Source organism: Drosophila persimilis, unplaced genomic scaffold (assembly GCF_003286085.1).
Source record: "Drosophila persimilis strain 14011-0111.01,24,50 unplaced genomic scaffold, DperRS2 tig00000002-arrow-pilon, whole genome shotgun sequence".
NCBI classification, from domain to species: domain Eukaryota; kingdom Metazoa; phylum Arthropoda; class Insecta; order Diptera; family Drosophilidae; genus Drosophila; species Drosophila persimilis.
Genome location: NW_020825289.1, coordinates 7,027,639 through 7,039,861, shown reverse-complemented (window position 1 = coordinate 7,039,861; position 12,223 = coordinate 7,027,639). Strand labels below are relative to the sequence as shown.

Genomic DNA, 12,223 nt, shown 5'->3' with positions numbered 1-12,223 from the left:
GTGCTCCATCTGGGATCTCCTCCTGTCGTCCGACTCTGGACGAATGTTTGGAAGCGCGGGATTGATGGCAGTTCATTTTTTATGCACGCAGCGCTATCTGTCTTGCAATGTGAGCTGGACAAATGGGTACGGGGATGTACAGTGCCCAGTGCTCTGGGATTATATCAAAAAGGATTGTATTAATTAGATATCATCACAAAGACCCTTAGTTCTTTAAACATGATACTCGTATGTATGATAATACTAGTAATAATGAATTTATATATAAATATTAAAGGACGATGCGATAGTCAAAATATTGGCTAGCACTTTCGTTGCGGATAAAAATTGCGAGCGAGTCGAAATAATACAAAATGAAGGTGTGCTTCCCAAAAGAATTACCATATTTTCACAGCAAACGAGAAAAAGTATGAAACGATAGAGAGAGAGAGAGAGAGCGGGAGAGATGGGGAGAAATGGAAATGCAATAAAGGAGGTTCAAAGCACAAAAAGGTGGTAAAATTTGCAACGGAATTGCAAATGCTGTTGACACTTGCACAATGCAAACAATTGCCCAGAATCCACATGCCAAGCTGCACATCCCCTCAACCCCTCATCCACAAACTCTGAGAAAAATCTACTTTTTTGGAGTTTGCTTTCCCTCTGGGGGGGTGGTTTTTTTTTCTTTTTTTTTTTTTGGTAATTTTCATGTTTGCGTAGGTTTTGGCAACACTTGATTGCCTTTTGGGCTTTGCCAAAGAGCTGGTGAGATGACAGCAGAACCCACAGGATATGGTCTATCCTCCTGGCAGAGTGTATCCCTAATAATTTTGAATCGGTTTTGCATAATCATGGGAATGGACCTGGAAACGGATGTGTAATACATCAGACAGCAAGTTCTTAAGCCTTCTCCTCTCTAAATTGTGTGTGTGTGTGTGTGTGTGATTGTGCAACATCTGCAGTGGGGACTCCTACCCCCCATTCGTTTTCATTCTGCGGCTCATAAATCATATTTGTATTTGGATCTCGTGCGATTTGCCGAGGCAGCCAGCTGGAGGGAAACATTCAATCAAAACTCTGCAAAATCCCACAAATTTGTTATTCGTCACGTATCCAAACGGAAAGCCGAAAGCTGCAGCTGCTTGTGGATATAACGGGGCGGAGGGGAAAAGCCATCCACTAAAGAGTTTAAAGAGCCAATGAAGGAGAGCCAGACATCGGCATCTGGCATTTCAAGTGGCATAATTCTCGTATGTAAATATTAAAAAATAGAATCATATGTATTCTTTTGCTTGCCATTGAAGCACAGACTATGGATTCCTCGTTTTTTGTACCCCCTCGTACAATATATTGTACATTTGCCAGAGCAACAACTTATCAAGTTTACACTCAACTGAATATCTCAAGAGTCCCCTGGCTGTGAGTCGGGGAGTTCCCCCCAACCCAGTTCATTCGGGGTTTCCACACTTTCCTTCTGGCGTGCTCCCTTTTCCACAGCATCCCGCTCTTTTCTGCGAAATGCTTATTAAATATTAAAATGATAAGGCAAGCGGTTACGGGAGTAGGGTCTCGTTTCTCCAGTCTCGTCTTCTTGGCTCTGAAAGATAGACAGTTTTTTCTGGGCTTTGCCTGTATGCCTCTATGCCCGTGTCCCTGTGCGAGTCTGTGTGTGTGTATCTGCTCGTATGTATCATTTGCTGTTTGCTTGTTTCTTTTTCCACTAAGCGGCTTTAGCCCTAAGACCCTGACGACAAGAAATACTGAAAAAAGGATGAGTCAGAGAGCACGGAGAGCGCTTTCATTGCTATTTGCTCTGGAATATTTCTGAATTATTCTCATTAGTTTAAATTTAAGTACTCGCAGATATTTTTTAAGACGATTTACATGTACATATTGGCTAAAGGGTGGACTGACGGAAAGCTAATTTTGCGAAAATTGTGGAAAGCGGTGGATTTGTGAGCAATTGGAATGTATATTTTGACCGTTGTACACACAAAATACTCAGCAAGGGTATTCCCACACACTTCAAGTTTTTTACAATATGACAATAAGTATTCTAGATCTTTCCAATGGAATATTTAATCATCTTTCAATCGATTTTCATGTAAAATATTCATTTAATATATTTGGTTTAAATTTGTTTGAAAATATTATTGGGAAACTTTTAAGTTTCAGATATGTTTTCCCCCCCCCCTTTAAAAGTATATACTTCTCAAAAATGTTTATCGTTTCAATGTTTAATGCAGTATCATTGTTGTCTCACTCTTTGCCTCTTCATATGCTAATGTATGGCTCTCCGGCATTCATATTTTCCACGTCGCAATGATTTTGTGCGATGTTCTCTTTTCCTTTTTGTGGCATTGCTTAAGTTTTGATTGCAGGCATTTGCATAATTTAAGGACTGCTCCTCTCCTATTTCCAGGGGCAGGGCATTGCCTTGAAACTGGCAAACCATGAAAATGAAAATTCCCCGATGTTCACTGTGCTCCCTCTCTGTGTCTACTGCTGTTGTTTTTCGTTCGGAGCAGAAATTATCATATCCTTTGAAGCTTTCCCTCCTAAATTATTAACGAAATAAATAGCGAAGGAAGACGTTCGCTTGCTGCTAGGAGAATATTGAAAAAGTTTCTCATTTCCATTTACCATCTTCCATTTCCATTTTTGCATTGCAGACGCAGCTAAAAGGAGCAGCCAGCAGCCAGAAAACAGAAGCATCCTTTGAAGAGTGAAAGAGTGAGAAGAGGAGTGGCTAGTGGCAAGCATCCGCATCCTAAACAACAATCTGGAGGGCATGTCCACAGCGAAAAGGCTGGTGCTCTCGCTACGTGGACGCAAGAACTCGCAGGGCAATTCGGCCACATCATCCACCCGTCTGGTATCCGCTGGCACCTCGCCCGGCCATGAGCTGGAGGAAATAGCCGTAGTCTCTGGTACCGGCACCAGCAGCCACCACTTCTCCTATGGCGGGTGTATTGCCAGCAGCGATGCCGCCGCCTCCACGCCGCGATACTCCACAGGTGGGTGCCACGGCTTTGCCCGGTGGCCATTGGTTACAGTTTTTTCGACTCCTCCCCCCCCCCCCCCACTCACAGTTCCAGTTGATCAATTATGGAGTAGGACAAGCAAGCACCTGAATCACAGCTTAAATAGATCCACCACCAACACCTCCACCCAAAAACCACCACCAAATCCACACCAAAAGTGACCTGTTGTGACCCCAAAATCCACTAAAGCCTGCTTGCATGCCTGGTAGAAGAGTTTACTCGTAGTGCATCTCATCTAGAAATCAAAGAGGCCAAAACTCGAGCGAAAACACTTTTCCCGCAGAAAAAGTCGTAGTCAACGGAGTGCATTTACTTTAATTTGCATTTTTATGTGTTGGCCTTCCGCTGGTGGCTGTGCCTGTGGTTTTTGCTACTAAATTATGGAAATCTCGACCCTAATGAGGGACGATGAAGATTTGATTTGACAAAGGAAGGCACAAAATAACCAACAAATCCAAGCCAACAATCATGGCAGCCCTTAATGGCAGTTTCCTTCTGCTGCTGCTGCTGCTGTTTCTCTCTTTTATTGTCCCGGCCAAATAAATCAATCAAATGACAAATATGCTTAGGCAATTGTCAGGCCAAGTGGCGGTCTCTCTCTCTCTCTCCCGCTCTGGGTCTTACCCTAATTTCATTCGGAATGGCAGTGTATGTGTTGTTTTAGCCAAAGTCAAAGCCGCAAAGAGACCCGTGCTCGGAGTCCTTCCCTCGTTCGTTCGTTAGTTTTCTTGTCACATTTTATAGGCCGCATATGCTACAAACATTTTTCTTGCCTCTGTGGCTGTGGCACGTTCTTTGCGTTGGCTTACAGTTAATTTTGAGTGAAATTCAATTTATCATTGAGCGGGGCATAAATCCGTATTTGGGACCACTTTTGCCCTCGTTACGGACACGGCACAGACACGGACTGCGGGACACAGGACTCTGCGGGCTCTGCAGGACTGCGGTGCAGATGAATCAGAGCGTAGATTTATTATCGTCGATTGTGTATGTTGTGTCACATTGTATTTGCTCCGACATGAGAGGAATGTGCCTTCAATTTGTCAGCCATACGACTCTCTCTCTCTCTTTGACCAATATCTCTCTACAGGGCGTATGCGCAATGCATTTAATGGGATTTAGTACAGCAACAATAGAAAATTTGTGTAAGAGTTGTGCTGTTTATTGGCCAGAGATGTTATTGACATTTATCGCAGACAGAAGGGCAGAGAAGACTTGGCTTTCACGACTCCTAACGCTTTAACGCTTGTCTGGAGAGCAGGAGAGAGAGATGGAGAGACTGAGAAAGAGACGGTGCAAAATGTAGATAGAGTTCCATAGATAGAGAAAACAAAACCCCAAAAAAACTGAGCATACAAAAAAGTTGTTCACAACTTTTGCCATATTTTCCTACTCGCGCCACACACACCACCAATGTTTTTAAACAATTTTTAGTACATTGCTCCTGCTGTTTTTCCACCCACATACATTTATGTATGTATATTTCTCTGTGGGTATTTGTGTGTGTGTTGACAAAGGCAATTTTCAGCAGAGCTTTGATCAAAGTTTTCCAAGGACTAGGAGGGGTTGGGGGGAATGGCAGTAAATTAAATTTGACTTACACCCAAAAATACAGCATAAAATGCGGAACAAGTGAATAAATCTCCAGTGTAAGTGTATGTATGGATGTGTATCTGTGTGCGAATTGTCATTTATTTCAATCCATTTCCCAACCCTCTTTGATGCCGTCCTCGCAAAAAGCTTTGAAAATTGAATTTCCCTCAAATATTCGTTGCCTACTTTTGCGGGCATATTGATCAATGTGGAATCAAATGGAATTGATCTACATATCTATCTGTCCACTAGTATATGGCCCGAAAAAACGTTTTTCATATTAAATTTTCTTTTTTCGTGTGCGTGTGCGTGTGCTGCCGTTTGATTTTATTCCATTTGAAATGCCTTGTGTGGGACGTTAAACTGGAAATTGCCATACAATATAGTCATCCGCAATAGCCCAGGCTTTTGTCTCTCCTTGTGTCCCTCTCTCTCTCTCTTTTTCTCTTTCTTTCTATCTCTCTCTCTCTCTCTTTCTCTCTCTTTTCTCTTTGTCTCGCTGTATTTGTTTCGCTTTTGTCTTTTGTCCTGCAATAATTGAGCTTAGAAGGTCTTATGGCTGCTGCATCATTGATTTCCCACCCAACTGTCATCTGCCACCGCACTCCATGGGGTCCCTCCCCTCCCCCTTCCTGCCGCTGATTCTTCTCCCCTTTTTCGACTGCCGGTCAAAGTTTTTGCAAAAGTTTCGCCTTTGGTTTTTCTTTCGTTTCTATTTTTGTTGGATTTTTGCTTTTAGCCCAAACTCAAACCTGAAATAAAAAGACTTCAGCGCCAGACATAGTTGAGTCCTGCCGGAAACTTTTTCCATTTGCCAACAGAGTTCACTTGAATACGGTGGAGCAGCAGACGCAGGAGGATTTCTCTGTTCTCTGGCTGTTGTCTCTGACAATTTTAAAGTCTGTCCTTGCACTTGCAGCAGGCGAAAATTGGGCATATATAATTAGTTTTATTTACCACCTGGCACGCAGATTTTAATTAGAATTTATATGCCAGAGCCCTTCAATAATTGTCGTCTTGGGGAGGGCTTCATCTGCTTCTCTTGGTGGTAGCTACATATTATTTCGTACTATTCTCCAACTATTTTGATAGCAGTATGTTTTCTCTGTTCTCTTTCTCCAATGAATACACCATCTCTCAGTTATTTCCATCTCCATGAAGCCTTCCTTACCTTTAAGAACACTTCCTTCTGCACCCGACACCAACTAGAGAGACGACGCCCTGACAATTTGAATGCAATCTGTAATTTGAGCATTTTCAATTATAAAAGCAATCTATGGCTTAGAGCCAAGCATTAGACAATGGCCTGGGGATGGCAGAATGTCCAGGAATATGAGTATCTTTTCTATACAATAGATGAAGTGAGCCGAGACGAATTGATTGGAGATTACAATGGAAGTATTGGCTCACCCCTTGCCAGCAGTCAGTGAAATCGAGAGAATACCGCGTGGGAATGATTGCCTCCTCCATAGAATGTTTCCTTTTTATCCGTTCTTTGGATGCACAAATTTTGGGGGGAAAGACAAGGAATGCAAAAATAGTTGCATGCTCTTCAACATGCCACAATGTTGTGGCTGTTGGCTTACGGCTTGGTTTTAATTGTTAGTTACGTTGTCGAGAGCCGAGCGGATGAGGCAACTACATTGCGTATGAATACACATTGTTGCCCGGCTGCCACGAAGCGCGGCACAACTTTGGAAGCAGCAACAGCAGTCAGTGCGTGCCGCACAAAGGACCACTTAAAGTTTGCACACTCTGAATCGCCTTTGGAAATGGGGATTTTCTTTGTCGGCAATGGGAATAGGAATACGAATAGGAATGGGTTGCACCGTGGCATGTGGCGGGGATGGTCGGCAATGTGGCAAGACTGTAATGCAATTACAAATGCAGGTGGAGTGGCTGTGGCTCTGGCAGTGCCCGTCGCGCCAGCATCAGTTGGCATCTAGCCAGGTGTCAACCAAAGGGGCCAACCAACCAAACGCAGGAGCAGCCAGGAGTGTGGGGGATAGTGGATTCTATGCTCCTGCTGCTCAAGTGCTTGACTTATCAACGAAAGTGCAGCATTAAAAAAATAAAGCAAGCGTTTCGCCCTTTGCACATTTGCAGGCCATTGAGCTCTTCCCTTTATCTCCTTTCGCTTTAAACCTCTGTCCCTCTGTCGCTTTCTAGTGTATTTGTGGATTGGTGCTATAAAGGACATAAGGAATGACCAGATAAGCAGCTCCCCATACCCCACTGGCAAGTGCATATGTAAATTACGTTGTACATAGATGTTAAATGCCGTGCGTCAGAGGCTGAGTGCTTAAGCGGAGGGAACCCCCAATGATGCGCTCCATTGTTAGAGCTATTCAGCGTATTGTAAGTGCTCCACTAGACCGAATCTAATCTGCATACATGTATACATGTATATTAGTGTCTTAACTAGTGACATATGATCTGTCGATAGCAGAAGCTTGGATCTGAGTCGAGTGTAATTTACCTTAAAGCACTGTTGGAAAATTCTTTAATGGATACGATATGCGAATCCATTAGCTGTGGCAGTTAAACTTATAACCCAATTTTACTAAAATACTATTTTAATTAAAGCTTGTCTAACTTTCTCTCCCATTCGTTTGTCAATGCAAATTAAAGTGTTGAGTGTCACTCGGACACGCACGAGCATACAGACAGAAAGACAGACAGACGGACAGACAGGCAGACAGGCAGACATCAAACATTAAGCACTTAAAGCCACGAGCCATGAGTGTGAGTGTGAGTATGAGAGAGTGTGTATTTTGGCAGGACATGTCGTGCATATCAATCACTTGTGCCCTCTGCCATTTTGGGTGGCATAAACCTATTATTTTTCCAGCCACAGATCTGTGGCTCTCTCCTGTCTCTCTCGTCGGTTGGCTAAGCCTGCGGCTACCAGTTCCAGTCGGATTTTTGGTCAACAGCCAGCGATAATTCGGTTCCTCCTACATATGTCTGGGGATTAACTGTCGCCCAGTGACCGCAGACGCAGACGAGGACTGCAAGGTGCCATTACAAAAGTCTCTTTAATGTCTGACCTTTTCTATGCCAACATAATTCTTTCGTATGACTAAGACTAAGAAGCTAAGACTCTATAAGATATAGGTACGTACTCGGATATACATTTGTAAGATTTATACACAAATATGGCCGCTAATTTTTGACTCTTTGAGTTCATAATAATTATTAAAACTCAATCATCAATGGATGAATTAAAAAAAGTATCAAAACTTCGGCCTTAATTTCTTGTGTTCTGAGCCGAGCCTCTGAGCCTGTGGGCAAGGTTCTTTTTGTGAAGCGAGCAATTTGCACAGAATTTATGTGTTTAATTACAGCGATGGTGCTGCAGAAAATTAAGTTTTTAGCCAGCTGGCAGCATCAAAGGCAGGGAGACATTTTGTTGGCCAACTAAGAGGATTACAATTTTGTGCTTTGCTGCTTTCTCTTTCGCTTTCGCTTTTGCTCTTTTTGCTATATGTTTTCGCGTGGTTTTTTGGTCTGCGGCAAAATTTGCTTTTTTACAATGCGATAAGTGCTATTTGGACCAAAAACCACCAAAGGAAAAAAGAAAATTTTGATCACGTAGAAAGCCAGGCTTAAAGTGGAAGTGGAATACGGACTTGGCTTGGACTGTATCCTAATCGCATTTCGGCTGCCAATCAGTAGAATTTGTGTCATGACAGGCCTCAGCGAAGGGTAGGGGAACGTGGTCCTAAGCTGGATGTTCACCCAATGCGAATGAGCGCCTAGAGACGGTGTCCCTGGGCAATGTGTGACATTATTTGCACATTTCCATAGCAGTGGCCCCAGCGTCAAGCCGTTATGTCCGCAAACCGAGTTACCAACTCGAGAGACAGACACAAGGAGCGTCGGCTCCAGCTGACCCCATAAGCCCTGGGTTAAAGTTCGCTTTGAGCAAAATTATCAAATGAAAATGAGTATGAGATGGAAAATCATCAAATTAAGTAAGTTTTTATTGTATCTGTCTGTAGGTCTGTCTGCAAATTGAACAATAAAAAAAGTGCAAGTATTTTGATGATCTTCGCACAAAGGAATTTGAAAAGAAGTAACCAATTCAATGGAGCAGCTGAAGATGTAGCAGAAATTTCTTAACATTAAATTCAATACGATTAGGTCACCGACATACGCACAGAAAGACCTCCCGGGGGTGGCTCCAAACAAGTCCTGAGATACTTTCAGACGGGACCCACCCTTGTTGGGGGTTTTCCCTGAAAGTTCATCTTTTTATCGAGTGTCTCCCACTTCCACTGATTGATAACTCTTAAGGAAAACCTCTGCCCTCTGTTGACCCCCTCTGATGGCTGTGTGTGTGCACTTAAATTTGATATCCTTTGTGCCAGAGCATTCTGGCTGCAGGTCTTGAGGCTCTTACTACTACATTCCCATTCGTACAGCCTTTGCAGGCTTCCGAGCTCATGTCCTGCTCATGGGAGAGGCATTTATTTTCAGGTCCTCCGTCCGCTTGTCTCTTATTATACGGTCCGTAAGCTTTTTGCTTTAGGTCTCTGGTAACTCTCTCCCGTCCTGCAAGGGCCATTAATGCACAGGACCTCGGCCAGAGCAAGAGCCAGAGCCAGAGCCCGAGCTGCTCCTATGTATGTGTGTTTGACCCAAATAGGTTTCGTTTTAGAGCTTAATGCACAATGTCGACAGAGAACTGTAGAAACAACGGTCAAAACAGGACCAGTAGTCGTAGTAGCATCTCTATAAGAAGTCAAAGCAAATGTGCCACCAAAAATTTGGAGGCGATTTCTCATCCGCCCAACAGACAGAAACTGCTCCTTTTCTTTTTCCATATTTCTCTCTCCCTTTCTCACTCGCTTTTTCGTCTGTCCCCCCCCCCCCCCCAATCGAAACAATTTAAAAAAGTTGCCACAAAACGAAATTGAAAAGTCAATTCAATGTAATTGTTGGCCTTCCGCAGTGAATCCCTTTTCGCTCAAGAGCCAACGACGATGTTCATTCAATTTATTTGTAATTTTTTAACAATTTAACAGTTGAAAAACAATTTTAAAAAATGAGGAGAGAGTCAAAAATAAACTTTTCACCCAACGATAACACAAACACACGCACACAGTCAGGCTAGCGTTTTAAACCGATGCTGTGGTACCCCTTTTTCAGGTGAAATGATTTAAGAGATGCATGATATGAGCTACAATATTATAAGACACATTTAACTTCTTAATTTGTTTGTTTTGTGATTCGGTTTTGCTAATAATTCCACAATAATAAATCATAATTTATGCTATTCTGCATTTCTGAACAATAATCTCCTGAAAATCATCATGCCCCCTCGGCCAGAGGGCATCCGCAAAAAGGGGCATCCCAACAAAATGGTTGCCCAAAAGCAAATACAATTATGCGGGAAAGCAACAACAATGGAAAGCAAATACTTGCCACGCCTCCTAGGGTCCCACTCGCCCCACAAGCCGCCACAGAACCCCTCCTTCAAACAAAGAACCGCGTGCTTAGAATATGTAATTCATTTGAAAGTTTTCTGCTGCGCTCTCTCTCTGGCGTTCTGCTGTCGACAGAAATTAATTTAACTTTTCATTTAGGTGGAGAGCGGAGTGCGAAGAGCAGACCGTACTGAGAGGGAGCAGTCTCCCCTTGAAGGGTGTTGGTTGGGGAGCCACGGAAAGGGTCAGCAGGGTCAGCGGTCTCAAGTGTTGGATGTGCATTTTCATCAATTAACAAATACCACAAGTGGCTTAGCGATGCGCGGCCACCAAATGCGATTAACGCCAATGGAATTCATTCAGGCAAATCCTTTGGGATCCATTGGTGCCCCCCATTGGCAGCATTCAAGGAAACAGTGCGCCAGGAAGGAAGTACCAAGGCAGAAGAGCTCTCTCTCTCTCTCTCTCTCTCTCTCTCTCACTCCCTCTCTATCTCTTTGGCTTGTAAAAACTTTTAATTATAGTTGCATTTGCAGTTGTTGCTGCTTGCTCATATCCTTGAGGCATGTGGCATGAATGCTGTGTCGGAAATTGCAACTTGAAGCGGTTTTTGGCTTAATTTGACTTGCACAACTTGCAAAACATAGCATAAGAGCAGGAAGGGAGAGACTGGGAAGACTGTCAAAACAATGAAGAAACGAACCCCATGGCCGTAAAGGTGGACAACTATTTGCGGTAGGCCGAAAAACCAACTCCAGACGCAAAAACAGCCGAAAGTTTAATGGAAAATATAGTAAAATAACAGTGGCAAAGTTAAGAACCAGACTAAAACTAAACTCAATAATAAAACTAAAACTAAAACCGAAGCACTGTCCGGAACTTTTCCTCCTGGTCGCTCTTCGAACGGAGAGGCAATCATGGGAGATGATTCCTAACCTGCCGGATGCAGCATTTTGCTGAATTATTGATTTCTGGTTGCGGTGGAAGATCTAGATAGGTGGAAGAGCACCGACAGCTGCTGCATTTTGGTGCTAATTGAAGTGTTGCGGACCAGGAACAGACCGAAGACAACGACCAGCTACGGTAATCGGATCTGAAGAAGAGGAAGCTGGGGAGCTTGGCCAACAATTGAAGTTTCAAGGAGCATACAGTTGGGTGTTTGCCTCTTTTTCAAGCAGTCCAAAATTGAATTTTCTTCTGGCCCCCAATTTGCATAATCAGCATTGCGTACAAGGAGAGCACCATTAAGCATACGCCTAGTTTGCCCAAATTGGGTCATTGGCTTGCGTTTTATCGCTGGCAAAAATTAAAATCTAAGCTCGAAAGTTTTTTTCTGTGTTTGCGCCTCTCCTTCGTTTGCTGTTGTTGCGGCTTTGTCCTAATCACATCACGTGCGCCTGTCTTGTCTCACATAACACACACGCCACACCCCCACAGCCCGTCAGTGGCACAGCCACAGCCATCCCATTTCCTTGTTGGGACATACACACACACTAGTGTGTGTATGCAACTAACTTTCTGGCCAAAATTACAGGAAGACGCCATCTGCTGGTGCTGGGGCTGGGGCTGGGGCCGTTGTCTGTTTCTGGCATTTGTCGCAATTGCCTTTAACTGCCCGCGCGTGTGCCCTGCCAACAACGTTTCATTATCAAAGCCGAGTTTGCCACTAAGCACGTCGTAAACAATAAGCTGGTCGTCGCCCTTCCGGCCGTCCCTCTGTCCGTCGAGCCCGCTTATTACTTTCGACCCATTACGGGATAGGACACCGAACACAGGACAGGACAGCTTTATGGCATGCATATCGTATATATAGTACATATAGCAATACGTATACTTATACTAGTTAATGGAGATGCTCTCCTCTCCGTACTGTACATATAAATTCTGCTTAAAATCCTTTAATATGCCGCATTGTCCTGCAGAATGTATGAGCGCCAAGGGAATTCCATGGCCAAGGTGGGGAGTGCCCCAGAGTGGCATGCGCCAAAAGGTACAGTGTATACAGAGGCTTAAACAATTATCGTTACAATTTCAATTTGGTTTTTGCTTTTTGATGTTGCTGAGGCTAAGAATGGCCTAAGGGGCTACTGGCTACCGAAAGCGGTTACAAGAGCTTGGAAGAGCGGAAAGCAGCAGATATTTCCATAAAATATTCAGCATTTCTTCAAACTTTAA

At 43.6% G+C, this 12,223-nt stretch overlaps 1 protein-coding gene across 1 annotated transcript in view; it reads left to right on the top strand.

The window, feature by feature from the left end:
• LOC6590118 (cyclic nucleotide-gated channel rod photoreceptor subunit alpha) overlaps positions 1-12,223 on the top strand; it is a 59,152-nt gene that overhangs the window by 21,817 nt on the left and 25,112 nt on the right. The window contains exon 2 of the mRNA XM_026986198.1: positions 2,652-2,996. Coding sequence (XP_026841999.1) covers positions 2,771-2,996 — 226 coding nt within the window. The 5' untranslated portion in view covers positions 2,652-2,770. The remainder of the gene's footprint in view (positions 1-2,651; positions 2,997-12,223) is intronic.